Below are 27,845 nucleotides of genomic sequence, written 5' to 3'. Positions count from 1 at the left end.
CAAGGTGCCAAGGTTTAAAATCAACCAGGGGACATTTAGTCACAAAGCACCTTGCATACACCTGGAAACTGTCCCCATCAGGGCAGGTTGGCTATGGGGACACTGTGGATGAGGGTAACACAGCAAGTCCAGGTTATTCTCTCTCATTCATCTCTCTCCTGTATTTTAAACAAAATCATTGTCAGCAAATGGTATCCATACTCATTTAAAAGTATCGAGAAGCCATCTCTGAAAGTCTGGACAGCCTGTGGGTGCCCAAAGCTATTGTGCTATTGTTGCAATTTTCCCACCTTCCTCTCCCGGCTTTGGAGACAAGATTTCCCTCGGCCTGGGAAGTCCAACCAGTAGGAGTAGAGGGGAGCGGTCATGGAAAGCCAGGCTTCCCCCATTGCCTGGGATACAGCAAGAGCTCAGGGGACTTTTCTGAGGACCACTCAGGTGAAGCAGTGATCCCCTGAGTTAGACGGACAAGGTCAGGGATGCAGTCGTCCCAGTTGGCCCTCAATGCCCCCTTCTCTTGGGGGCCATCTGCAGTCCTTGTGCATGGGGACCATGTGAATAGGGGGTGAAAGAGCCCTATTAGGTTGCCGGGTGGATTTCCCACTGAGATCAGGGCAGCGGCATACGGCTCCAAGATGCAACATGACCCTGGGAAAGAATTCGCACGAGCAGTAGTTTAGTGGGAAAGGGTCATGGAATAAGAGCCGGAGATGTGGGTTCTAATCCCAGCTTGCCCCAAGCCAGCTGTGGGGAAATTACTTGACCTCTGCATCTTTGTTCCTGGCCTGAAAATGAGGAGGTTGGGGTAGATGATGTGATCTTAAGGTTCCTTCCAGCTAGAAAACGCTATGATTCAATCTAGGCTAATACTAAAGTCCTTAAGGACACAAAGCAGTCATGCTAATGGCTATCCTTTCCAAAAACAGTGAAGAGAAAAAGAACTTTTCTCTCAATTTCCCCCTAGTTAACAACACTACTTAGGAAGTCGTTCAGCCCAATCCCATATATACATTTTCCTCTTTTTTGTACGTATTTCTGTTTCTGTAAGGGAGAAAAATCGGGAGGTAGGAACAAGCCACAGACGGAGTGTGTGTGTGTGTGTGTGTGTGTGTGTGTGTGTGCGTGCACATAGGAAAAGGAGGAGCAGGAGGAGAAGAAAGAGAGAGGAGGGAGAGAGGGGAGAGAGGGGAGAGAGAGGACAGAGAGAGAGCTAAGTGGGGGAGTGGTGGCAAATGTTTGCTGAATGACATCAGCGCCCTGACTGTGCAGAAGGTAACACAGTGGGACATTCCTGGTGAAACTGGATTGGGTAAAGCTGGAAATGAATGACAGGGGTGATGTATTCTGTTACCAAAAAAAAAAAATTTTTTTTGCCTTGAAACTGGGCCAATTTAAAATGCAATTATTGAAGGCTTGGATTTTGAACTACATTAAGCCCCCCTGAAATGGCAGTACAGAAATATTTTGTTATCATTGAACAAAAGATGGAAAATCTACTATTATAGAAGATGGTTGCCTCAAAGATCTTTCTAAAGAAAATATGTACATTTAGTATTTTCTAATGGTACATAGGCCACAAGCAAGAAAATGCTGCGAGAGGTAGCATAGGGTCTGAAAATTAAGAAATCTGGATTCTTCCTCTGGTCCTGCTCTTTACCAGCAGTTCACTTAGCTGCCTGGACCTCCATTTTCTCGTCTTAAATTGAAGGTATTGCAAGATTGGGATGGGTGGAAACTTTTGGAGTCTGGCCTGAAGTTTAGAAACAGAGCTACCCTCTCGACACCCACCCCCCCCACCCCAATCCCAAGTATCAAAGTTCCCAATTAACTGCATACTGTTGCAGGGGTCTGTAAGAAAGCCTTCAGCTTCTAACATGAAGTAGGGGGTAGGTACCATGGACTTCTTAATGGTTTCTAACAGGCCTACAAAGAAAAAAGAGGGGCAACAAGAGATTCTCATAATTGTGGGTTTTTCAATGAGCAATTTAACCAGGAACCAGTACTACCATCATCTGGACGCTTCTTGAACCAAAAATGTTTCTCGTAGCTAAGGATATCGAACTAGTTTAGGGGCGTGGGAGTCACCCCTTCCACCACTGAGTTGCCTCCTTCACAGTGCAATGCCTCCTTCACATCAGCAATGCCACCAAGTTGCCACTGATCCATGTATGGGTATTCTGTAATATGTCCTAATAATGAAGCAGCTGCAGACACACACGCGCACGCACACACGCACGCACGTACGCACGCACACACACACACACCACGCTCATTCCAGTTAAAGTAGAGGAACAACTGCAAGTCATTCAATAACCAAACAGCAGCTTGCCTCCAAATGCTGCACCCTTCAAAATATCTTAACAATTGCAAAGAAATAAGGAAATCTTCATATCTGCTAAGAGCAAACACAGAATCAGCATGCATGGCTTTTATGTATTTAGTTGTCTTTGCCATGATGGGCTATGACTACAGATAAAAAGCAGTGTATGAACTGTACCTTAAGGACTGAGAACTATTTCAAATGATCAGTCCTTAGCAAAGAGAAATCCTTTCTAGTGTTAAAGACAAGTGAAAGGTTTCTGCGTCTTCAGTATGAAATATCAGGATTATCGATAAAAAAGAGTTGCTTAAAATATGCCATAACATTTCATTTAAAATATAATTAGAATGTCTGGTCCACATTGAAATTATTAATGTCAGTATAACTGTTAAAAAGTTATCAAAAGACTGATTCTATTGAATTGGCCTCGGCTATTCGTTTTGTTTTCTCCTGGAGGTTTCTGTTTGGCAGTGAGAGCAGGATTTCTAAACTACGTTATTCTGCATTTTTTTTTGTAAATTTTCTGCATGTGTTTTTTAGACAAAAGAAAAATCACCAGTTTATAAAAAAGGAGCCTGAAGAGTTTGCTCCCAAAATACAGACACGAGTTTTTATAAAAAGGATATTGGTTTCTTGCTATAAAAAGCCACCGAAAGGTGTCAGACCTGAAAACAAATTCTCACAGTGTTTTCAGTGTTGGCTGTTTACAAGGCATTCAATAGAACAGAGATAGATGGATACCATAATTTGTGTAATAACTCGCTAGGTTAGACAGCCTCCTAGAGGAATCAAGCATATGAAGTCCCTCAGCCCCAGTTCTTGTTAATTGCTTATTGATTTCCAAATACCGCCCCTCCCCCCTCCCCAGAGGTTGACAAGAAAGTTACTGTGCTTTAGAAACTTGACTGAAATGTCTACACGATTTCCAAGGGCTGCCCAGTCTCTTTTTTAGGCCTGCACTGGGACGTTAAGCATCTGGTGTCAGGATTATAAGTTGCTGGTGTTTCTCTCCCTCGACAGCCAGAATCGGTACTAGACAACAAACTGGAGGTTCGATCAGGAGTGAAGAGCAAGGCTGGGGAGCTTCCTTGCAATCCTCCCAGGATCCTCCAGCATTCTTGAGGTCTGGAGACAAGGGGCATTTGTGTTTGTCAACATTGGATTGGCCGATAAGTTTTATTTTTTTTCCCCTACAGATTCACATTTTAAGTGCTATGTATGTAAACAACCCTCTAGAGAAGGAAGACTGTTGAATATGAACAAAGCGAGGGAGGGGGAAAATACTGCAGGAGCCTAAGTATTCAATAGAAAGGTCAAGGAGTAGCACATTTTGCATTCCTGGAAAGTTACCCCAAAGGATGGTTATTAATCTATCTCTTATAATTGGTAACTGTGGATCAGTGGCCCAGAGGAGAAATCACAGGAAAAGAAACCCAACTTATTACAGTGTGTTCTAGAAAACAACAACAACAAAAAATAAAAACTTGAAAGCACCAATAGCCCTGTTGGACACTTGAACAGAAGTACCCTACTGTAACTGTAAGCTTGGATTTGTACTCTGGACTCTGAACACTCTCTCCTCCTTCACATGGAGTCACCAAGTGAGTCTGAGTCATCCAAGGACAGAGGCAGGTACAGGTCCTGTAAGAAGATAAGAGACAAAGTTAACTCTCCTTTTCTTAACATCTGAAATGGCTCTGAAATGGGCAAGATGCTATGACCGCTTCTGTTTTTTAATTAATGTTTTCTTTAATTTTTAAAAAATATTTAGATATTTACAGAAAATTGAAGTACAGGAAGGTACTCTTGCACCAACATGCCCTTCACTCAATTTTCCCAGTGGTTACATCTTGCAGTTTTCCATGCACCCCCATGTATGCTTGTGTGTACATAGTCCTATGCAATTTTATCACGTGTAGTTGCGTGACCATTGCCACAGTCAGGCTATAGAACACTGTCCTCTCCAAAGGCTCCCTCCTGCTACTCCTTTATAGCTACCCCCAACCCTCCCTCAGCTCTAAGCCTTGGCAACCAATAATCTATTTCTCAGCTCCACAATGTTGCCATTTCAAGAATGTTCTATAAATGGAATCTATATGTAAACTAATGTTACCTCAAAAGACCCCACAATTTTACTTTTATGGAACACTGCATCCAACAATAGCAGAATACACATTCTTCTCATGTGCCCATGGAACATTTTACAGGATAGACTATGCTAGATAATAGAACAAGTCTCAATAACCAAAAGGGATTAAAACGATGCAAAGTATGTTCTTTGACTACCATGGATTAAAATTAGTAAGCAATGAGAGAAAGATACTTGGGAAATAAACAAATAGGTGGAACTTAAACAGCATGATGCTCAATAACTTATGGGCCAAAGAAGAAATCATAAGGAAAAGTAGAAAATGTACATGTATACAGTATATGTAACCCTTTGGGATTGGCCTTTCCCATATAGCATAATTTCCTGGAAATGTATTCAAATTGCATATATCAATCATTCACTGTGTTGTATGACTGAGTAGTATTCCATAGTGTGGATGCTGTTTCACATTTCAACCACTGGAGAACAGATGGTGTGATTCCAATTTGGAGTTGTTAGATATAAAAATGCTAAAAACATTCATGCACAGGATTTCATGTGAACCCAGGCCTTCATTTCTCTGGGATAAATGCTCAAGAGCACAATTGTTGAGTTGTATGGTACTTGCAGGCTTACTTTTGTAAAGACTGCCATATTGTTTTCCAGAGTGGCCATACCATTTACATTTCCACACAAAAGTATCAGTGATCCAGTTTATCCACATGCTCACCAGCATTTGGTGTTTTCAAGACTGTTTATTCTAGTAACTCTTGTGAGTTTTCAATGATATCTCATTATGATTTTAATTTGTATTTCCCTGATAGTTAATGATGTTAAACATTTTTTCATCACATAGTTGACGTCTGTAATTCCTCTGCAGTGAAATGTTTCTTTGTGTCTTTTGTTCATTTTCCAATTTGATTTTTCTCAATGTTGAAATTTAATAGCTATTTTTATATTCTAAACATGTCTTTGTTTAGATAAGTGGCTTGCAAATATTTTTTCCAAGTATGTAACTTGTCTTTTCATACATTTCCCATGGTCTTTGACAGAGTTAATGTTTCTAATTGATGAGGTTCAATTTATTATTTTCTTGTTTTATGGATTATGCTTTTTGCTATCAAATCTAAGAACTCTTTGCCTAGCCAAATATTAGATTTTTGTCTTATTTCTTTTTCATATATTTTATATTTACAGCTATAATCCATTTCTGAGTTAATTTTTGCATAAGATGGGAGGTTTAGATTGGAAGTTCAATTGCTGCAGAGTCATTTATTGAAAACGCTATATTTCTTCCATGAATTGACTTCTGCACATTTGTCAAAAATCAGTTACGAATATATATGTGGGTTCATTTCAGGCTCCCTGAGAACAGTCAGGCCTTGAACAAATGTTTAACCCAGAAAACAAACTCCATGTACCCACTTCTAATTTATCTCCTGATGCTTCCATTTCCCACCAGGAATTAGGATTCATGGCACCAATACTGCCCCAGGTCTTGTCTCTGTCTGGAGGAGTTGGGGGCATCATATGGCACTAGTTTTCCCATTGTTCCCAGAGCTCTATTTGGAGATCCTCATGATTGCTCTTGGGTATCAGCAAGATAGTAAAGGGAACTGGGAAATGCAGGGTCAGTTATGTGGATATTCAGGAGACCCTCTTTGGTATAACGGAAACAGGAAGCTTCTTTGGAGGACTATCCAGGAACATTGGAGAGTACAACTTCTGCTGGAGGTAGAGAAAAAAGTGAAAATGAGGAAGACGGACACAGAAGGGGAGTAGAGGGAGCTATTTACTGACATTGGGAATGCCTTATGCTGAGAAAGAAGGGGCAGGACAACTTTTAGGTAGCTTAGGAACTAAAAAGGAGCAAGGTGTATTAAGAAACCTGAGGTTTTAGTCCTGGTTAATTAGTACCATGACATTTAACCAGATTTTGAGTCTTGGTCTCTTCATCAAGAAAATGCAGACTTTGGAATGGACTATCTATAAAGTCTCTTCCAGCTCTAAGACAATTATTTGGGATTCCCGAGGGAATATTGAATCTTTAGAAAACACAAGAAAAGCAACTAGAGCAAATAGAGTCACTTTTCACCAACCCACTATCTTTTCACTGTAAGTCAGGGATTGGCAAACTTTTTGTGTAAGGGGCTAGATAGTAAATAATTATGCTTTCTTTGCTGGTCACATATGGTCTCTGTCATGTAGTGTTTTTTGTTTATGTGGGGCTTGTTTCTTTTACAGCTCTTTAAAAAAATTAAGAACTTTTTTCCCCCCCACATCAGGGCCATCCAGAAATAAGCAGGCCATAGACAGGATTTGGAACCCTTGTTCTAAACCACCAAACAAAATTTCTTAGAAAACTGAAAAACAACTAGGAAGTGCAACGATGAGGAAATAACAGGAGTACAGTAAAGCCTTGTAAAATTGAATTAAGGCAAAATAACTTACAACAGTCTTGCATCTTTGAAGGGACTTAGTTCCCATGTATTTGAGTAAAGCAAAAAGTGTCTTTGAATTCTAGACTTCCCAAATAATCATGTAAGAGAATCGGAAAATTTGCTCTTATATAAATAAACACTGGAAAAATTTGTCAAAATCAATGTTTTTGGAATTCTGAAAATTTGCCAAAGTTTTAGAACAATCCCAAAATTTACTTAGTCAAGAAAAATGACAGAATCTCAGTAAGAATCCTAGGATTTGCTTCAACTTGCCCTATTTCCACTCTCTTATGCCCAGCTCCAGGAAACCATTGAAAACCAGCAGGCTTATAACTACAGGAACTGCAAGAAAAGCAACCGACAGTCACTATAGGATGCAGGATGAGTTTTAGAGCTTCCCCACATGCCGCACTCCCAGACAACTGTCAGTGTTTGAGCAGCCTGGTACCAGCTTTCTGGAAATTCTCACTTGTAGGACTCTCTTTGATTTAACTCAGTGTACACTCACTATGTACAATCTTTTCAGGGAACAGTTGTTTAAAATCATGGTTGCTTCAGGTAGATGTAATACTTGGGGTAAATGAGGTACTCAATACTTTAGAAGGAAAAGCAGGAAAATGAGAAGGTCATAGGGAACTATGACTAGCTCCAACATATTACAAGCAATCTATACAGCCAAGCACGTGTTCTGGATGGGGCATATTCTCAGAAAAGATCTGAGGAGGCCCTAATCTCTCACCTTTGGTTGGCCTTGATGCTCTGTGTAAGCAGCTAGTGATGAAAGCTAAAGTAAAGTTGTAAACTGCCTGACAGAGATTGAAATTGTGCCCCCCAACACACATACAAAGTCCCTCAACAAAGGCTGGGAGACTTACTGGATCAAGACGTTTAAAGAAATCGACCAAAATTATCCCTCAAAAAAGAAGGAGAAATGAAGACATTCCCAGACAAGCTAGCAGACATGTCCTCTAAGAAATACTGAAGAGAATCCTTCAGGGAGATATGAAAGGACAATAGGCAGTAATTCACATGAGAAATAAAGAGCACCAGTAAAGGTAAATACACAGATAAATGCAAAACACATTACAAATTTATCCTTGTAACTCTTTTCTTCTGTTATCCAATTCAAAAAACTCCTGTGTGGACTAGCAAGTATAAAAATGTGTTGATGGACTCACTAAGTATATTCATGAAATTTGTATGTGAATAAGAGCCGAAAGGAGGGGGGAAACAATAGAGCTAGATTATAGCAAAATTTTTAATAGAATTGAAATTAAGTTGATAGTAATTCAAAGTATATTATATTAAGAGTAATTGTAATCCCCAGAGCAAACACCAGGAAAGTAACTCAAAATACAATTAATTAAAATATAAGGGAAATAAAAGGGTACACTAGAAAAATATCTATTTAACACCAAAACACAGTAGAAATAGAGGAGTAAAGGAACAAAAAAAAATACACGACATAGAGAAAATAGTAATATGGTTCATGAAATCCCCATCTCATCAGTAATTATATTACATATAAGTAGATATTTGCAGAATGGATTTTAGGAAACAAGCCATGATCCACCCCTAGGCTACTTAAAAGAAATATAATTTAGATTCAAAGAAACAAACAGATTGAAAACCAAAGGATGGAATAGTTTTACCATGAGGCTTATAACTGAAAGTCAGCTGGAGTGGCTATATTGATCTCAGAAAACATAGTTTTTAAGGCAAAAATTGTTACTAAGAGAGAAAGGACATTTTATAAGATAAAATGGTCAACACATCTGAAAACATAGTTATAAACATACATGCATCTTAACAGAGCATCAAAATATGTGAACCATGAACTTACCTAATTACCGGGAGTAAAAGTAATGCCACTTTAACAATAGAAGACTTCAATACCCCACCATGGGTAGAATAATTAAGCAGAAGGAAACGGAAGATTTGCACAACTCTATAAAGAATGATACATCTGGTGGGGAGTATGGTGCGTAATAGACAGTGGTTAAGGTGAGAAAATGTGCTCCTGAAAGTTCACTATACAGTGTTGTAAACTAATGTTACCTCAATAAAAATAAAAACCCACAATTACACATCTGTAGAACACTCCCTGCAACCACAGCAGAATACGCATTCTTCTCGTGTGCCCATGGAATACTTTACGGGATAGACTATATGAGATAATAAAACAAGTCTCAATAACCTAAAAGAATTGAAACCATACAAAGTATGTTCTTTGACTACTGTGGAATTAAATCTGGAAGCAATAACAGAAAGATATTTGGGAAATAAACAAATCTGTGGAACTTAAACAACAGGCTGCTGAGTAACCTGTGGACCAAAGCAGAAATCACAAGGGAAAGTAAAAAATACTTTTAAGATAAAGGAAAATGAAATAACAAATACCAAAACTAATGGGATGCAAGTAAACAGGGCTCAGAGGGAAATTGATAAGAAATGATCAGAATATGCTAGCACAGAGGAACAGAGTAGATTAGTGGTTACTTAAGGGGGGTTGAGTAAAGAAGGAAGGGGCTCTCACTGATAGTAGGCATGGGGTTTCTTTTGCGGATGATGAATATACTCTGATAATTGTCACACAACTTTGTGATTATTAAAACCCATTAAACTGTATTTTGAAAAGGTGAATTTCAGAGTAGCGGTTATTGAAACAATATCTTTGAAAATTCCTTCCACTGACAAATATTGTGTATGAAATTCCTGAGCATGCAACTCTATACAACAGTATGGTTATATTGGTATATTATGTATATGATACTATCCAGTATATAATGATGTGAGCAAATATAAAAGTTTGTAGTAGCTTTGTTCTATGACTATATCATGTTTCGTTCTAAGACTATATCATGATTATTGATGAAATCCATAAGTTAAGTTTGCACATAATATAAATCCACTGTAGTAGGAAGACCACAGGAATGAGTCAGGAGACACTGGTTCCAGATGCAACTTTGCCTTTTAACTTCTGCTTTCAGAACCTTTGCTTCTATAGCGGAAATTGAGGGAGATGTGGATCTATAAGGAATCTCTAAGATTCCTTCTGGTTCTAAAATGCTATAAAATATAATCCAGATCATCGCATTTTGCTTTTATTAGTTACACTAAAGCAAGAAAAAGACAGAAAATGACAAGTTAGTGAGCTTCCTGGTTATTTTGCAGGTAGTAAAGAACTTACGCATATGGGGGCTACTTTGAGTCCCACCAACTGAACTGAGCTTCAGCACTCACCCTTGCTCTTAATCATTCATGGAACAAACCTTTCAGTGTAGTTGGTTGGTTGGTGGAAATGAATATCTGAGAGAATTATTGCATACTTTTAGCTCAGAGGAAGTGGGGAGGGGGTGCATGTTCTAGGAGTAGAATCTTGAGGAGACTCCACTTGCAGCTGCTCTGACTTGGAATGGGTAGAGTGAGATGCAGGCCATGGAGAAAATCCACAGGACTAGACCTAGGTATGTACTCCTGTCCCCATCGATTTATTTTGTCTTCAAAATGTATTTTCTTGTATGAGTAGAATAATGTTCGGGAAAAGTATTTAACTCAACCTTCTATTTTTGTTGATTGATAGATAAAGGTACAGAAACACACGTATTGCTTAACAATACAAATAATTTGCACCTGAAATTCATTTGCTTCGTCCCTTGGAGCCCTGTAGAACAAAATGTTTGTAACAAATGCAGCTGTGCTGGCGGTACTCTTGTAGCTAGAGAAAACACAATGTTGGTCTCTGATCCAAGATGCTTATAGTCCAAAGCAGTCAGAGTTTTGAGAAACCTGGCTTCTAGTTGGGATTTGCTTTTTTCCCAAATGTGCCCTGTACTTTACTTTTCTGTTGGTGTGGCTTTGTTCTTGCTGATTTTTTTTAAAGTTCGAATGCCCATTCTCTTCACCAGCTGTAAAATGCTTGCCCAAGGCTTCAGGGCCCCACATACATGTCACCTAGTCTGTCAGCAGCCCCGTGTCCCACCCTCCCCTGCAGTGCTTTTGTTCACTCTGATCGCACTACCTAATTCCACTTAGAGTGGTGTCTGTGATGTAAAGGTAGGACCTGCTTTATTCATCAAACTATCTCTCCAAGCATTTATAGGAATAAGAAAAAAAAGTCTGCAAACAGAAAAAAAAGTACATTTAAATAACATTAGTTATATTTTCAAATAATATATTGAATCTATTTTCCTTCAATCTCCAGACAACTTTGCAGACAAAATGCCTCCAAATTTAAAGCCATGAATGCAAAGGCTAATCTGGAAAATTTTTAAATAAATGAAAAGGTTTCCCTATGTTTTTAGATTCTTTGAACACCCTTAATATAGTTACCTCTTCAACTTGTTGAACCATACAGGAGTTGTCTTTTAATTTTGCACCTTCTTTTTCTCGTCTGTAACATGGAAATGCTACCTGCCTTATCTCTTTTACTGGGTTATCACAAGGGTACATGAGAAGATGCCTATGAAAAAGGCCAAAGCAGAATGGAAATGCAAAATGTTGTTCTCATTAACTATACAATGATTTACTTTGTGTCCATATTGTAACACTTGAGTATGCGGACTTTGGCTAACCCCTTCACAGCTGCATTAAAGAGGATTCTCTATGAGCTGCCTGAGAGGGGAAGCCAAAAGGCTGATTACAGCTCAGGGCCCTGTCACAGCCATCAAAAGTTACCAAAGGGATGCTGGGACTTCAAGTTCGTTTCCAATTGCGCAGGAGGAAAGTCATGGCCTCGGCCACCTGCTTCCTGTTTCCACTATGACTCACACCTTTCAGGTCCACTTGGAAGTTCAGATGAGATCTGCCTAGGCCCACTGCCCAAGGACCTTGATGGGACTAAAGTACAGGTAGCTATGTGAAAAGGAGCAAGGAGCTGAGACCTAAGCCCCAAGGAAACTGAGCACAAAATACATTTTAGATTATTCAGAAAAAATAATTGGCCCTCCGTCTTTGGTAGTGGGAGATACATGACATTCCTGCCCCAAATGCATAATCTGAACTTAATCCAAGGAAACATCGGACCAGCCCAAATTGAGGGGCATCCTACCAAATAACTAGCCTGTACCCCTCATTTCTACAATACACTGTCCTGAAATGATTGGGAAAAAGAAGATTCAAGAACTTTCCTAGATTAAAGAAGACTGAAGATACTCATGACAACTGATGACAATGTCTGATGTTGGATTGGATCCTTGACCAGAAGAAGAATGTTATGGGCACAATTGATAAAATTTGACTAGGGTCTGTACAGTATTATGTCATTGCAAATTTCCTGACTTTGATAATGGCACAATGGTTAGGGGGCAAATGTCCTTATTCTTAAAAAGCACATGCTGAATTATTTAGGGGACAAAGGGCAACATGATCTCAAATGGTTCAAAAAAAAAAACCCACTGACGTGCATTTGTGTGTGTATATTTAAAGAGAGAAGAAAATCACAATAATAAAATAAATGAGGCAAAATATAAACAACTGGTGAATCTTTGTAAAGAGTGTACAGAAGTTCTTAGTATTATCCTGGTAACTGTGCTATAAATTTGAAATGATATCAAAGTAGAAGGTGAAAAAATTAGTGAGAATTATATCTAATCTAAATGTTGTTTTTAAGTTTCCTGTTGAAAGTGATATAATTTATTATTTAATATTTATTTACTTAACTAGCTTAAAAAAGCGTAATTTTAAAAATATTTTTTAAAAAAGAGTAAATTTAAAAATAATAAAGTTCACAGTTGAACAGTGAGACTCAAACAGTGCTACTACCTGTGAGTTGTTCTCGTCCTTCGATGATTAGATTCTATTTCAGAATTAAGTCCAAAGCCGGGGGAAAAAAACACACACACAAAAAAATCTGCAAACCCAACCAGAAGAAATGGTTTAAAAATGCTAGCACCCGGACCTCCCTGGTGGCACAAGGGGTTAAGCATCAACACTATTAAGCAACTCACAGCCACTGTAGCATGAGTTTGATGCCTGGCCAGGGAGCTACCCACATGGCACAGCAGACCTCTCCTGTCTCTCCCGCTGCTCCCCTAAGCAGTGTATTTCCAGTCAATCTGCCTGTTCCGTTCCCCACTCTGTCTCTGGTGAATCCTCTCATCCCCCACACCTCTGATCTGTACCCCAGTTCTTGTATGCATAAATAAATCTTTTTTAAAAAAATGCTAGCACTCACCTCAGTGGGCTTATGGATGATGGGTCCTCAGTTTAAATGACCTGAATATGCCAACTGAAAAGTTGAATGACTCAAGTATGCAGACCAAATGCTCAAAGTGCCCCTGGCCTTTTGGGGAAGGTACTGATGAAGGTGCTGGGGTAGGTCCCATTTCCCAAAAGAGAAGCAAGAGTGGAAATGCAAAGGCATAGATACAACAAGAAGCTCTGTAGCACAGGAGGTTCTGTGCCACTGTGAAATAATAGAGGCAGGTGATTTCACATCTTGGAATATCCATATTAACAAGCTGACTGCAAAAGCAATTTTCGTCCATCTCACACTCTCTGGGTAATGGTGGCTGCACAGACAGTTCAGCAGATCACTCTTTGAGGAATCCGAATAGCTCAGCAAGACAATCAGAAGGTTCTGACTAGGATCAATACCAAAAGTCATAGTGGTCATTAAAAGAATGGAACAATCACTAGATATAATGGAGAAGGCAACAGATTAACCAAGAAATTAAAATTCTGATGTAGGGAAAAGGAAATAGAAGTGACTGTCAGGCAACAATGAGCTGTTAAATATTTAACTGACTTTCTGTGGGGAAAAAACAACTATCTTGATTTGTAGTATTTGCTGGTTTCTGTACAATATTCCAAACGATGGCCAATTTCTAGTTACCAATGTGTAACCGAGCACAGAACTGGAGAGGATGCACACAATCAGCTTCCGTGAGCTTGTGAAAACTGGCTCCGGCATACCACTGGCAGTGACTGGTCCTGTGTCTACCATACCTAGCTATGTTACCCTAGCAAGTACTTTAACCTTTCTGTGTCTCCATTTCTTCACCCGTAATATATCAACCAGACAAGATCTGGTCCAGCTCTGATGATCTATGGTTCTGTAGTGGAGCTGGCCCTGTTGATGGCTTTTTGCCCTTTGCCCTCATATCAAGTCTTGTGAGTAGGAAGAAGACAAGAGAATCCTAGAGGAAGCGGCCCTGGAGTCTGTTAATCAGAGCAGAAATCACATCCACATGGCCTCAGAGACGAGGTTCAAGGCAATGACCATGCCAGATTTTCCATGCAAAAAAAATGTCTGGGTTAGAGTCTGTTTGGACATTGGGGCTAGCAATGTATACACTTTTATTATTTTAATGGGATATTTATTTGTGATGACTTCAAGGTATAATGGTTCCCAAGGCCAATAGAGTGATGTTCCTCCCTTGCTTCCTGCACAGAGCCAGAAGCTGGCTATTAATGAAGAATAGAGAATGAAACATTTGATGTCCAGCCAATCTAACAGGAATGACTCAGTGCTGACTTTCTTCTATTTGTTTCTTTCTGGCACTTCCACTGACTTGGAGACATGAGTTGCCCTCAAAATCCTCTTTGGTATGCCACTGAATTAGGGAGACAAGTGCTCAACCCACCCCTTAATAAGCCTTTGTTTGGTGACACCATTAGCCCAGAATGGGTATTTGGGACCTCTGTACCCCTTCCTTTTGGTTAAATGTAACTGGAAGTAAATAAACCAGGGAGTCAGAGGAATGAATAAATGACTGGCAGCTTGGCTCCTGCTGGGATTCCCAGGGCTTCAATCTAATGGACCCATGGAAGGGAAAGTCCGAACTTAATGTGCTGTTGATGTAGATGGAAGACAAAACCCTCACCCAGCAATTAAAAAAATATCTGAATGCAAAGGGGTTTAGTAAGGTATAAGAGACGTAATACCTTGTGCTTCCGGAGGCTGCCAGGACTGGTGGGCGTAGAGATGGGAGACTGCTTAGACTTGGGGGTAGAGAGCTGGCTGCTGGAGGTTCCATTTGCTAGCCCAAGGCAAGAAAAAAGGAAGGGATAAAAATCAACAGCATACAAAGGAACAAGTTATTCTTCCCCTCCGAAGACACTAAGAACATTCAAACAAGGTCCACCGACAACCAAGTGATCTGATGAGTAGAACAAAGGTGAAAAGAAACACATTCCACAGAAAGACAAGAACTGCAATCCTCAGTTAATTAGATCCTGGCGCTACGCAAGGCATAACCCTCCCACCCTATCCCCTGAGTGCTTCCAATTACAGGCTCTGTTTCTTTTCAAATCTTTTTCATATTCCTTCAGCAGTGTGACCCTAACATCATCTCCATGAGCTAGTCTGGGAATATATTCTTTTCTTTTGATTCTGTAAGTGAGAAAAGTGAGACACAAAGAGGTTCTGTGCCCTACCTGAAAGGGGAGGCTGCGTGGGCCATACTGAGCAAGGGGCACCCCCTCTGGTGGCAGATGATGTGGCAGGTACAGGACAGCCCCATTATCAATCTCTCTCCCCCTCCATTTTCCTGATTAACCCTCCTCCTTCACGCTTCCCTACCTCATCCTGGTGAAAAGAACAGAGAGAAAGAGAAAGAGAACTATGCAGGAATCTTAAAGAGAATGTGAGGAGGAACAGAGAGGGAAATAGAAGAGAAGCTCAACCAGCAAATGGGCCAAGAAGGAGGTGAGGAAGGGAGAGAGAGGTGATCAAAAATGGAGGAGAGGGGAGACAGGAAAGACAAGGCAAGAGTAGAAGAATGAGGAAATTTGAAAGAGGGAGAAAAAGAAAGAAAAAGGCAAACATTGGTGAGCTGAGTTGTGTGCACCCCCATTTGTTTCTAGCCAAGAAAATAAGGTGGTTTAGTGGTTAATATCTTCATATTCTACTGTGTTTTCAGATTGTTTCATATTCCCCTTCAATATCCAATCATATGAAGAGAAATGCGGTGCATTGAAATGAAACAATCAAACATATTTGAACGTGGATTCCTGTTCAGATATCTCAGGCTAAAGATAATATATATATATATATATTTTAATCTAAGAATGTTCATTGTTTATCAGAGACATTCTGAAACATGCTTTAAAAATAAACCTCCCAAGGGTGCATAGGGGAGAGAGGGGAGAGTGGAGGGGCAGAGAGAGAAGAGAGGAGAGATAAAGACAGAGACAGAGAGAGAGACAGACAGAGACCGAGAGATGGGGTGGGGGGCTCAGCAGGAAGATAGCCTGAGTGTGTTACTCTCACTCCCACAGATAAAGGTGAAACTGCTGTTTCACGAATCTTTCCTGAGCATATACTTCTTCTGTTCCACTTATAGTAATGTTTCCCTAGATTCTGGAAACTATTAACTGTAGAGATGGAGGAGACATGGGCGTGGTGGTTGCTGAGGTCATTCAGGTACAAATGAGCTGAAAAATGGGCACCCGGGCATCCACAGCTTGGTTTTGCTTGTGTATTTGCTCATCTCTCACCGGCTCATCGAGAGAGCCTTCTCCCTGTTGGGGATTCCAGGAAGTCACTCATTCATTACCCAGTAGTTTTGGAGGACTTTCCCTGAGCTAGGCAAAGTAGTACACATTGGGGTTTCAGAGACGAATAACCCTCTTCCTACGGGGGAGGCAGGCAACAGTAGAAGAAGAAGGATGGAGAGTTAGAAGACACCTGAAACAGACGAGGGGGAGAGACCCATGGGAAGGTTAACAATGGCAGCGTTTATCTTGATTTTGCTCTTTTCCTTCCAGACTTGTCTTGGCCCCTTCTGCCTCTAGTCTTCCTCACGTCCCCTAAGACCCTGATAGAAGTCCAAGGCTGAGAAGTAAGAGCAGCTTCTTCTCGGGTCTCGCTGTTCCATGTGCCTCCTCTATGTCGCCTTCTGGCTCTCCATCCCTCTCCCCTCCTCCCAGTCTCCTCTCCAGCTTCCCCTCTTCCCTGCTCAGCTCCACCCTCCTTTGGGTGGGGCAGGGAACCTGGAACCTCCCCTTTCCCCGGGGACCACCCTGTTAACAATCAATGACTGCCAGGGTCGGGCCTATTGGTGTTAGGGAGGTGGGCTGAGAGGGAGAAGTTAGAGGTAAATAGAGTCTGCTAATAGATATGAGTTTCTTTTAGGGGGATAAAAATTTCTGACATTAAATAGTTGTGATTATTGCAAAACTGACCAAATTAAAACCCATTGAAGCGTACATTTTAAATGAGTGAAGTGTTTGTTATATGACTTTTATCACTATCAGACCTTTTAAAAAGATGAATTGGAGTTAGGAAGAGGGAGTAGAAGAGGATTCTAGACTTTAGAATTGCACCAGTAGAGGGCAAAGACTTGAAGGTGTGAATGAATACGGTATGTTTACATAGAGATTTGGATTTTCAGCTCTGCACTGAATGTGGGATATGCACACTGATTCTCAACAATGAACACCTGAAACTTACATAATTGCTGCAACATTGCTTCAATTGAAAAAAGCACAACTATCTCAAAATGGCTCAAGCACAGAGTGTCAGCAATGAGTTCTGAGATAAGATTGGAAACACTAAAGGCCAGACCCTGGGGTTCTTATGTGTGGTCTAATCAGAAGTCTGGGGTCAATTTGTGAAGGAAATCCATCAAATTTGCATTTTAAAGCTGTTTCACCAGTGCTGTGATAAGACTGGGTGGGATGGGGTGGGACAGGATAAGGGAAGGAGCTATGAGGTTGGTTAGAAGACAATGCTGTAGTTCTGGTAAGGGGGATGAGAGCTTAAAGTAATATAATGGGGAGGGAGAGAAAGGACAGGGACAGGGTGGTAGATAGAGACCTAGAGACCACACAAGTTTAGAGTCCTCTGTGTGTATGCCATGTAAGACACCTGAGGAAGAGGATGACCTATGATAAACAGCACAGAGACTTCGTGAGCCTTTGCCAGGGCACCAGGCTTTCTAATGAATACAGAAGGTGCTTTGCAAAAGGCAACAATCTGTGCAGCCACAATCGGGCAAAACAGTCAATTACTCTGCAGGAATGAGAAGGAGTTCTGGACCACCCATAGCGCCGAAAGCCTCCCCAGCAGATATCGTCCCTAGAATTCAAGATAGAGAGCAATCTTAGAGAACTGCCTGAACTGATAGACCAGAAGTCTTCCAAGAAAGCCCTGACCTTGGTGATGAAGTCCTACAGATGGAAGCATCTCCAGGCAAGTGCCTTCATTTTGTTCCACGTGACTACCATAGCCTTTGGCAACAACAGATTCAAGTTTTCCAGCATTTTCTAGCTATACTACAAAGCCATGGCTTCTATATTCCCAGGATGAAAACTGTCCTTTATTTATTTATTTATTTATTTTTACCTACACGCTTATCTAGCTGAGGGTGAGCCCGCTACTCTTGACAAAATGTGGAAAATCGTTGCCCATAAGTATGTCTACATGTGAATCACTTTCCACTTACTGTTTATAAATCTGCACATCCAGGTTCTGTAGCAACTTCCGGTTCTTTTCTCAACATGCTCTGAAATGGTCTCACCCCAAAACTATGGGTATAATACATAAATACATGTTCCATATGTTTCTCTAATATCATCTCTGTATATGTATAATATGTTTATATGTTTCCCTGCTACACCCCCAATCAATCGAGCTTAAGCTATCTTTAAATAAAAGGCTTTATTTTGTCACCAACATTCAACAAGCATTTTGGAAATGTGTTTTTTAACAATTTCACTGCCATTCACTGCTCTGTTGAAAAATGCAGACACTTTTCCAGCCTCCCCTGATGGAATGAAACCCAAAAATGGACATTGAGAAAATGTAGACCTGCACCAGCAAATGTCAACTCCTTCTGAGCAGAAGGCACTCCCACACTTACAGACTGTATAAAAATATATTCATATATGCATTTCTTCTTTGGGTTCTGTGGGAGGGAGTCATTTGATACAGAGTCTGATGCCAATTCATGTAAATGTCAAATACAAGTGGTAGGAAATAAATGCAAATAGGGTCTGAGGAGCTGTGCATGGTCTTGGACTGGCAAACCCACTCGGAAGGGTGTCGTATTCCTTTTGGAGAGTGGCTGGAAATAACACTGATAGATACCCCTCACTTTCCTTTATGCTCTTTACTAAACATCCTTAGCTCTTGTTTCTGAACTTCCCTTAGCCATTTACAATTGAGGGTTGCACTGGGGACTTTTCTCCCTCTTTTACTCGTGTTTTGTTCTCATTTCCCTTCGCAGAACACAGCACTGTTTTACTGTTGTCACCGTTTATGTACACATAGTCCAAATCCTTTCATTCCTTTCTTCTCATTGTACATTTCGCTTTTCCCCTCTACAACAACATGTATCAGGCACTTTTCAATCCCCTAGTCCATCTTACCAATCTTTGCAATAAAAAGGGAATGATAATTACTATTATTGGGTGTCTATGATAGGCCAAATACACTTCTCTCTTTCGCATTACCTCCCCAACTGACCCCACAACCCCCATACACCCCCACCGGGAAACAAGCTTGCTCCAGTTACAGGTGGCAAAGTCAGGATAGAAAGCAGTTCTCTCTGATTCCAAAGCCTATGCCTTGTTTTCAGTTTTGCTACATTGCTCTTCCTTTCTAAGAGGAGGGTTTTTTTTTTTTTTTTTTGGCTTCCTTCCTATGAGGACTTTCTGGTGGCAGGGAGCAGGCAGAGAAGGAGAAAAGAGAAAGGAATAAGAAGACGATAGAGGGCCTCCCCTGGTGGCGCAGCGGTTGAGCGCTGGGCTGTGAAGCTGCCTGCAGCCTCTGCGGCGCAGGTTTGATCCCCGGCTGCTCCCCGGCCACCTGAGGGAGGGTCCCACATGGCGCGCAGACCTCTCCTGCCGCCCACTGCTCCCCGCAGCAGTGTGCTTCGGTCCTTCTGCCTGCTCTGCTCCCCGCTCTGGCTCTGGTGAATTCTCTCACCCACCCGCGCTTCTGACTATACCCAGTGCTTGTATAAATAAATAAATAAAAAAAAAAATAAAAAAAAAAAAAAAAGAAGAAGACGATAGAAACAGACACCAGCTTCCACCAATATTCTGGGCTTTTATTCTATTTAATGTGGTTTAGAATAAAAGTGACTCCTAAGACCTTTCTTTCATTCACGGAACCAACGAAGTATCACAGGCAATGTCATGAAACAACAGCAGACAGCATCGCCAGCATGGCAGACAACTGCTCTCAGGCTAGAGCTCTTCGGGAAAATGCCATTTGTGTCTGTGTCATGCCCCTCAGCTGATAACCTTCCGCCAGGCTCTGCAATTGCCAAGCTTGGCCCAGCACAACTTTGATTCACTGGCTCATCTGAATGATTTCACCTGCACTGGCTCGAGGACTCATGTTTAAATCCTTGACTCCATCAGGATGTGGAGAAGCAAAAATAAAATATATTTATAATAAAAAATATGTATTCGGGGCCTCCCCAGTGGTGCAGCGGGTTGAGCACAGCGCTGTGAAGCTGTCCGCAGCCTCTGCAGTGTGGGTTCGATTCCCGGCCAGCCAGGGAGATTCTCACATGGTGCAGCAGACCTCTCCTGTTGTGCCTGCTGCTCCCCTCAGCAGTGTATTTCAGTCCTTCTGCCTGTTCTGCTCCCTGCTCTGTCTCTGGTGAATCCTCTTACCCTCCCGCGCCTCTGGCCTGTACCCCAGCTCTTGTATAAAAAATAAATAAATCTTTAATAGAAAAAAATAAAAAATATGTATTCGCTCTTTGTCACCTTTCTGGCACACAGCTCCTGAAACCCTTGGAATTTCCTACATGAAGAGAGCCATAAAGGCACCTTTTGTTATGTTAATGAGGTGACATGTATAGCACCCAAGGAGGGGGACTGGTTGCCAGGAGAATAAAGCATGTGACTAGAGGAATGGAATCCTATTCCCTAAACTTTAGCCACTAGCCTCCAAATTGCCTCTTAATGGAAAAATTGTTCAGGGAAAATAGAAAATGCCTTCAAAACCTATGGGCACCAAAAAGGTAGTCAATGTAGAGGGAGGGCAAGACCAAGGAGTATGGAGTCATACCATGGCCAGGGTGTCGGGCTTATTCAGCAGATGAATACTGGGTCATCATAAAGCCAGTCCCACGTGGCTTGCAAACAAAGCATATCAGATGCTTGATCTGGGGTGCTCCAGTTGGCATTCATAGGTAGCGAAGGTGAGTCCCCTTCTCAGGGTAAATAGACCTTATAGTGGCTTTTATCTAGTCCACTGGCTGTTCCTTGGACTAACCCCCTGTGTGTCTAGAACACACAAAACCATATGTGATTGTTGTACAGTGAGTTGTAGGTCCTGTACCAAGCCCCAAACAGGCTTTTTCACTTTGCAGCATTCAAAACCAAAGACACAGATTCCAAATTAATTGCCTTCACAATTCACTTTAGTGAAGGTTCTTTAGGAAGTAAGTAATACTGAACTAAAAAATGGACTAACATGGGAGCTCCCGGAATTGTGGCAACACAATCCATTGATGAAGACCTTACTCATGCCATGATTAGTTTGCGAGAACATAAACATGTAATATTGAATAGGATTATGAAAGGTGGAGTTTTTAACCAAGTATTATACACAGAATTAGTGTCTCTTTTACCTGGATGTTTTATGGGAATGGGCACTATGTCTGGCCATGAGAACAATTTTTTTAAAAGATTTTTTTTTTATTTATACAAGAACCGGGGTACAGGCCAGATGCACGGGAGGGTGAGAGGATTCACCAGAGACAGAGAGGGGAACAGAACAGGCAGACTGACGAAATACACTGCTGAGGGGAGCAGCGGGCGAGACAGGAGAGGTCTGCACGCCATTGGGTTGCTCTGCGGCCGGCGGGGATCAAACCGGCACCGCAGAGGCTGTGGACAGCTTCATAGCGCTGCACTCAACTGCCTGCGCCACCAGGGAGGCCCAAGAACAATTCTTCTATCCAGTATTGTAGCCTGTTGATGAAGTCTTAATGGAAGCTACAGTGAGGAACATAAAGGTTTATGGAATGAAGGCAAAAGTTGGTAAGAGAACTGAAATGTTTGAATGGACTTCATGTGAAGTGAATATATCTTTTTACTGGATTGTGTCGTGGGGATGGACATTGTATCTGATTCGTAATGTTTCCTATACCTAGTATTGTAAAATAGAAGGCATGTAAATCTGCAGTTTAAGCAATGTTAATTGAGACATGCTAAATGGGAAACAATAAGACTGCTTGAGCACACAGACTGTGGGACAGAAGCTGAAGTTCTGGTAGGGAAAATTGTCTCTGCTGTAGCCTTATATAGAGCAGACTAGGGTTTGTCGCAAGAGCAATGACCTCTGGAACTTGACTAGAGTATTTCTATTTAATTGAGGGGCATTTCCCTACCTGGCTAGGCATAATAAAGACCTCCTGAAACTAATAATTGAAGCTATTCCTATGATGGACCCCCCTAGCATGATCCTGAAACCTGAAATACCCACGAAGTTTTAGGTGATGTCTGAGAAATGCTCTAATGAGGATGTCAGTGCCCAGAAGTATTTCGTAATGAAAATGGAAATGGTTTATACAAGACCATGTTGCCTGGGGAATGCAAGTAGGAAAGCTTACTAATAGGAAACCTCTTTTCCCCTAGGACTGACTCAGAGATTGAGGAGCTACTGGATATTCTAATCCCTTGGACAACACCCTATCAAGGGCCCTAAGCTAAACAACAAAGTACTGCTTGGTTTTTGGATGACAGTTTCAAGGTGAATGGATAACTTATTTGGAAGCCCCAAACAAGTTAGAGTTTGATAGAGAATTGAAATGAGAAATTGAATTGTTCAAAGTCATCAAAGAAGGTAAAAACGTATCAGTTCAGAGGGCTGAATTGTATGCTGTTTTTCCAGCCATTATAAGCATTGGTAAAAGACGTAGTCTAGATGGAGCATTCTTCGACCCTTTGAACCCTTTGAACCCAATAAGAACAGTTTCATCTATGAGCAAAAGAGACAGGAACTGCAGATGGCTCTGTGGCAGATTCCCTGGAGGGGAGGACCTTGGTCACAGCTGGCAAGAGGCATTGACAGCTATGTGGGTTTACTGGTTCATGTGCCATGTCCAAGGTCCTGACCACATCCCTCGGCAGGAGAGCAATGGAAAACCCGGCTTACTCAAGTTATACACAGATGAGGCTCCACCCTATGGAAATCAAGATGGTAATTTGAGGGGTGCATTAAAGTCAATGGACATGTCAGTTCCTACCAGAAGAACCCCTTTCCAGGGTTCCAAGGTGACTGGAATCAATAAGAGAGCTCCATGTGCTTACTTGAGATGGCCACCTGGGCCCATGAAATGAGCAAAAGTGGGGGCACTGCAGCTGTGCACAGGTGGACTAAATCTAGATGTAGTCTTCTTCGACCCTTTGAGGCACAAAATGCCAGTAAGAACAGTTTCATCTATGAGCAAAAGAGACAGAAACTGCAGATGGCTCTGTGGCAGACTCCCTGGAGGGGAGGACCTTGGTCATAGCTGGCAAGTGGCACTGACATTAATAGCCCTAGGGGCTGCAGATGAATACTGAGAAGAATAGACTCCAACCTGGACTGGGCTTTGCTTATGCAATAGTAAATGCAAATTCTCAGAATGCTATATGAAAGAACAAGAACAGAAGACATTGCCCCCATTTGGATGGCTGACCTTCACGCCTTCAGACGAAGGAACACACTTTGCAACCCACAATGTCTAAAAATGGACAAAGAGATATCCCCCTCAGAATACTAGATTTTTTTTAAAAAAAAAAAGATTTATTTATTTATTTATACAAGCACTGGGTACAGTCAGAAGCGCAGGAGGGTGAGAGAATTCACCAGAGCCAGAGCGGGGAGCAGAACAGGCAGAAGGACCAAAGCACATTGCTGAGGGGAGCAGCGGCAGGAGAGGTCTGCATGCCATGTGTGACCCTTGCCCGTTGGCCGGGGATTAAACCGGCGCTGCAGAGGATGCAGGCAGCTTTGCAGCCCAGTGCTCAACTGCTGCGCCACCAGGGCAGGCCCAGAATACTAGTTTGATAGAGAATTGAAATGAGCAATTGAATTGTTCAATGTCAAAACTGGGGGGAGATAAAGGCATGAAGGGTTGGCTTGTCAATCTTCACAAGTGTGTGCGCCTCACACTTAACACGAGAGGGACTAACAGAGTGGCCCCACTGCATAGATTTCTGTGCTTTGCTGGAGGATCCCGGGAAAGAAGGACTGGGAAAGGTATGAGTCATAATTCTTCTCCCAATCACTTTAATTTTTTTTTTCATATTTGATGAGGGGTCATAGGACCAGGACTGTGACACTGTGATTTATAAGAAATATATGTATTTGGCCTTCAGTCACTGTTCTTGGCTCACAGTTCCCAAAGTCCTTGGAAGAAAGACAGCAATAAAGGTGTCTTTTGTTATGTTAATGAGGTAACTTTTGGTAAGAGTCCAAGGGTGGAGGCTGATGGCCTGGAGAATGGACTGTGTGATTAGAGGGTTGGAACTTTCAGTCCCACTCTCACCTCCAGGGAGAAGGGACTGGAGCTTGAATCTATCGCCAGTTGCCAACGATTTAGTCAATCATTACTATGTAATGAAGCCTCCATAAGTACACGAAAGGGCCAGGCTCATCGAGCTTCTAGGTTGGTGAACACAGGCAAATTTGGGGAAAGCAGTGTGCTGGGAGAGGAAATGGAAGCTCTGTACCCCTTTCCCAGGCCTCCCCCAATTCATCTCCTCATCTGGATGTTCCTAAGTTAAATCTTTTTATTGTAAACCCATAACCCAGTAAGTAGAATGTTTTTCCAAGTCCTGCGAGTCAATCAAATTAGTTGAACTGAAGGAGGCTGTTGAGGAAAACTCTGATGTATATAGCTGGTTGGTCAGTTACAGCCCGGCCTTGCAATTAGAATTTGAAGTGTATGAGTGTGTGTGTGTGTGTGTGTGTGTGTGTGTGAGAGAGAGAGAGAGAGAGAGAGAGAGAGAGAGAGAGAGAGAGAAGGGGGAGGGAGCGAGGGAGGGAAGGAGGGAAGGAGGGAGAGAGATCTTTTTTGACTTAGCCCTTTCCCTGTGGAATGAGGCTGTCCTTGAGTAGATAATGTTAGATGTGAGTTAAATTGTAGGACACCCAGCTGGTGTCCTTGAGCCTAGCTTGGGTTTGGGAAAACCTCCCTCTAAACATTTTGGAAACTTGGGTCCTGGAACACCCATTAAGAATGGAACAAGCCCAGCCCAAGAAACATGGCCATGTAGATAAGTAAATTTTACAGGGAATTAGATCTATAGGGGAAATGATTTCCCACATGTGAGGAACAAAGGAGAGGGGAGTCAGTTCCCAAAGAACAAGGAGAGTCCAGTTTTTGGCATGGGTGGCGGGACAGAGGAGGGCCACTCAGCAAGCAGTGTCGATGTGATGCTGACTTTCCAGACTATGAAACCTTTGTGTGGAGCAATCCCTGGAATCAGGTTGCAGCTGCATGTCAGGGGAGTGAAAGTACAAGTCCAGGTGTGAAGATTAAAGAACTGTCTGGGCTATGAGTTTGACAAGTCATTATATTTTCTGGATTCAAGTTCACCTGGCCAGAATTGAACAGCAAGAAAAAGACCAACTTGACATCTGTTTTTTACCCAGCACTTGACTAGAGACCAAACTAATGTAATGCCCAATCAGTTGGCCTGCCTTCCCATTCTTTTTTTTAACTGGGGTGTAGGCCAGAGGTGTGGGGTGAGAGGATTCACCAGAGACAGAGTGGGGAACAGAACACACATACCTACTGAAATACACAGCAAAGGGGAGTAATGGCGAGTCAGGAGAGGTCTGCTGCGCTATGTGGGTTAGCTTCCTGGCCAGGGCTCGAACTCGGATCCTAGCAGTGAGAGTGCTGAGACTTAGCCCCTAGGCCACCAGGGAGACCCTGCCTTCCCATTCTAATCCCGGCACTTGGGCTCAACTCAAAATCAAGTCTCCCGGTTTGGGTTTGATGTCTATTTTGCAATATTGCTTACTGAAAATAACTCCAGTCAACAACAAAAAAAGCCATAATAATTTCAGAGACATCTTAATAATGATGGTTGTATTTCTACAAATGTTTTCCAAGCCTTTTACCACAAATGAACTCAGATGTTTCTCTTGATAAGCCCAATGAACAGTGATCAGGAATTACTGATCTCTTAATCACAGGATATAGAGACTCAGAAAGAATAGGACTCACTTAAATGGTGTAAACTGCCTTCCCTCAATGGATGGTGGCTTTGGGTGTTTGCTCACGGATTCATCTCAAAATTTCCTTATGTTTAGCACATCCCATATCTGCCACTGTGACCTTTTGCCTATGCCTTGCAGAGGAAAATCTCTATATACAATTCAACCACTTTCTCATATCAAGATGCTCTAAGCTTTCCTTTATTCCAGTCAAAAGACTCCCTATTTTCTTACTACATATACAGGGAGTTTTTCTGGAAAGTCATCCAAGTGGAACCAAAGTAGTTTCAACTTACTTCAGAACAAGGCCAAGAAACAGAGCTTGTCATTTTCACACATTCATTTCGAAGAGCCTTTGGGTGGGGTGTCTGGATTGGTTTGGCTAATTGTCTCTGCTCAGTGGGGAGGCTTTTGTGCCTTTACTCAGACCCCTCCATTAGGGAAGCAAGAACTGAGAGTCCAGAAAGAGTTGTTCACTGATTTGATCATAGGGCTGGTTCTCAGCCCAAATTCAATCATAGGTTGCGAGACACTGTGGCTTCAGATGATGGAACTGGGATTTTAAATCTATTCCCTACAGAGCCTTGGACAGCCCGCTGTTGTAGATGCTTTAAATAAGAGGAATGAGAGTCTTTCTCTTCCTGTTGCAAAACGAATATGTATACCACATCCTGCAATAGCTACTCAGATCAGTTCCCCTCAAGAAGAGGACATCTGTAAGAGAACTGGTCAAAGTGCCGGGATTGTTTTCTAAAGCTTGATAATGCTGTCACCGTTCATTTTCTATCAAAAGTGGTTCTGCTGAGAACATATTTCTGGTTGACAATGCAGACAAGCCTGTTGTCAATGTTCACTACTGCTTTTATGATGGTGGAACTAAGTGCCTAATAAACTGTACCACTCTTAATTTGTGGAAAGGACACATACCATGGAACCAGTCAATGTTTTAAATCTTGGCTTAGCCATTTCCTAGATGTGTATCCTTGGACACAACCTAACCTCTGTGACTGTGAGTTTCTGTGAGTCTCAGTATTCCCATATGCAACATTTGAATGACATAATTCATATATCATTTGTTGTTCCTTTGAGGGTTACATGACAAACTATACAACGAATGCATAGCCAAGTTCCTAACACATAGGAAGGGCTGAATAAACGGCACCTTCTATTGATAGTACTACTACCGCTACTATTATAGAAATCAAAGGAATTGAGTAACATACAATATAGAGACACTGAGTTAGGACAGCCCCCTCCACAATCAATCTACCCAGGCTGAGGACTAATTCTCTGACTGGTAGTTCAGGCAATAGAGGACTGAAATGTTCCTGAGTGAAGACCATCATTTTTGGGTTTTGCATTTGTTTTATTTTGCATATTTATTTGCTTCCCAAAATTACAGTCCTTAGCCCTCTGTTCTTCTCCTTTTTTACCCCTCTGGGGTGTGGGGGGTTTCAGTGAACACATTGTGGGGCCATTGAAGGTTCAGGGGCAGGGAAGTAACACAACAGAAATGATGTTTTAGGACCATAAATGTGTTAGCATCATACCAGATGCATAAGGGGCAGAGATACGAAATGAAGCAGATACAACTAGAAGTCTGTGGAGTAATTTAGGTATCAGACAATGTGGGAAAGGAAGGGGCTTCTGTGTGATAAAAGTGGAGGTGTTTCAAAGGCTCGACAAAAGCTATAGCAGCATATTGTGGACACGAAGAATTAAAGAGCAGTAAGAATTAAAGAGCAGGATGAATTAAAACCAAGGTGTTGGACTTGGGGAAGAGAGTAGAGTAGCACAGCATAGCATAGAAGATTCTATCATCAAGGAATCGAAAGGGGAAAATGGTTTTTGATTTTCAGACACACCGTATGT

The 27,845-nt window shown here is 41.7% G+C and overlaps 1 protein-coding gene across 1 annotated transcript in view; it reads right to left on the bottom strand.

The window, feature by feature from the left end:
* Positions 1-2,708: 2,708 nt before the first annotated feature.
* DCX (doublecortin) overlaps positions 2,709-27,845 on the bottom strand; it is a 115,208-nt gene continuing 90,071 nt past the window's right edge. The window contains exons 6-7 of the mRNA XM_037512933.2: positions 14,738-14,832; positions 2,709-3,961 (exon numbers count right to left, since the gene is read on the bottom strand). Of these exons, the coding sequence (XP_037368830.1) occupies positions 3,905-3,961; positions 14,738-14,832 (152 nt within the window). The 3' untranslated portion in view covers positions 2,709-3,904. The remainder of the gene's footprint in view (positions 3,962-14,737; positions 14,833-27,845) is intronic.

The sequence above is a fragment of the Talpa occidentalis genome, unplaced genomic scaffold (genome assembly GCF_014898055.3).
Source record: "Talpa occidentalis isolate TD23 unplaced genomic scaffold, MPIMG_talOcc4v2.1 talOcc4.15, whole genome shotgun sequence".
Lineage (NCBI taxonomy): Eukaryota > Metazoa > Chordata > Mammalia > Eulipotyphla > Talpidae > Talpa > Talpa occidentalis.
Note: the sequence above shows the minus strand (reverse complement) of the source record. Positions and strands in the feature narration are given on the sequence as shown.